This window comes from Cicer arietinum, chromosome 7, assembly GCF_000331145.2.
Source record: "Cicer arietinum cultivar CDC Frontier isolate Library 1 chromosome 7, Cicar.CDCFrontier_v2.0, whole genome shotgun sequence".
Taxonomy (NCBI): domain Eukaryota; kingdom Viridiplantae; phylum Streptophyta; class Magnoliopsida; order Fabales; family Fabaceae; genus Cicer; species Cicer arietinum.
The window spans coordinates 20613395-20615247 of record NC_021166.2 but is presented as its reverse complement, the minus strand read 5'-3'; the positions used below and the strand labels follow the sequence as shown (position 1 = coordinate 20615247).

At 24.3% G+C, this 1853-nt stretch overlaps 1 protein-coding gene across 1 annotated transcript in view; it reads left to right on the top strand.

The window, feature by feature from the left end:
- The window catches only part of LOC101499315 (ethylene-responsive transcription factor ESR1-like), a 2498-nt gene extending 1472 nt beyond the window's left edge, over nucleotides 1-1026 (top strand). The window contains exon 2 of the mRNA XM_027336849.2: nucleotides 1011-1026. Coding sequence (XP_027192650.1) covers nucleotides 1011-1026 — 16 coding nt within the window. The remainder of the gene's footprint in view (nucleotides 1-1010) is intronic.
- Nucleotides 1027-1853: the final 827 nt, after the last annotated feature.

Below are 1853 nucleotides of genomic sequence, written 5' to 3'. Positions count from 1 at the left end.
AATAATAATCATCATCATGTAGTAGAGTGTTCTAATATGGAAGATGTTTTTCAATATCCTCAACTTTTTAATTCATTTGCAGCAAAGACGCAAAATACTTAACTTAGTATTTTAATCATAGCTAAGCTAGTTAAGTTAGTTAATTAGTAGTAGTACTTAGCGAGGTTAAGTTAGTTGGTTTGGTGTTTTTTGATTCTGTATTAGGGTAGAATAATTTGTAGTAAGTTGTTCGTAGGTAGGGCTTAATGATTTGCAGGTGTAATTTTGTAAGTAGGTTTATATATAGTTATGAAGTTAATTTCCAAACTCACTGGTCACTACTATGTGTACTTTGTACCCTACTATTGTCTGCAAAGCTGATTATCTTGAAATATTAATAGTGCTTCGTTTAACCATGCATGCGGGTTCTCTTTTCTGTACTTAATATTTATATGCATTCCCTCAAAAAAAAATTTTATTCATTATTTTCTCTATTCATATTATATTATCAATGTATTATATTTATTATATTATTTTCTCTAATTTTTCTCTCTCTAAGTATTGATGGATGACTGTCTACAAAAATAATTTCCTTTATTAATTAAGAATATAATTTTTTTCCCTTTATTAATTAAGAATATAATTTTTCAATAAATTTTAATGTGGACCACAATTATAAGTGGTATTGTACAATTACTCGAAAATCATTACAAATTTTAAGAAAATCAACTATATTCTTTTGAAATATTAATTCATGATTTTTTTTTTATGAATAAAACAGTGATTTGATTAGTGTCAACTTAATATCAAATATATATTTATTTTATTTTATTTTTAATAAATGAGTAATGATTCAAATCAACCACTATTTTAGACATATATAAATAAAAATAATCATTAATATATTAATATCTATTTCTAAAAGATTATTTATGCAGAAATTTTAAATATTTTTTAAGTATTAATCAATACTTTAAGTGGTCTATATTAAAATTTGTTAATGTTTTCTTTATGTTTGCTTTGAATTTTAGGTGGCATGCAGCTTAAACTGACAATGTGACCAAGTCGATTCAAACAAATATTAGTGTCTCATCTTGATTTATGATTGTTTTATTTTATAGGGTATGTTAACAAGTATCTTTGTTAGTAAGTGTCATAAGGATATTTAAATAAAAAAAGAATTATGTACAAATATCACTTTTTATATTTTATTTATATATATTGATGTTGGATTAAAATTAATCAGTTCACTATCGTCACTGTGAATGCGGAAATTTTTTAACTTCTACTTAAAATTGTGATGTTATCTTTTTATAACTGTTTGGCTGCAATTAAGTTTTACGCAAAATACATCGTGCAATTTGCTAAGCTATTTAGTTACGCAAAATACATCGTGCAATTTTAGATAGGTTCTTTAAGTCACGAGTGTCTAGAGTTATACTTTTATGCATTTTGTTACAAAAATAAACAAGTTTTTTTGTTAAGGGTTGATTGTTGAATTATATCTTAACAAAGTACTACTACTATTATCATAGATGCTTTATTTTTTTTACTTCCACTGGGGTGAATCATTTATAGACAACATATAAAATTATAAATGAGTTAAAATGATATTTGTATATATATACAATTTAAATCAGATAATTAAAATGAAACATATGAAATATTAATTTCTCCTTTTGACTTTATATGTCGGAAGAAAAATATTTTAATACACACTCATTTTGTTTGGAGAATTCTATATACACAAATAACATTCTTTTTAAAAGAGGAATCACTGGTGATTTATTGTATATTTTTTGTGGGCAACATAATGAGACAATTTCACATCTCTTTATGAGTGTTATTGGTCAAAGCAAATTTAGTTTGCTTCA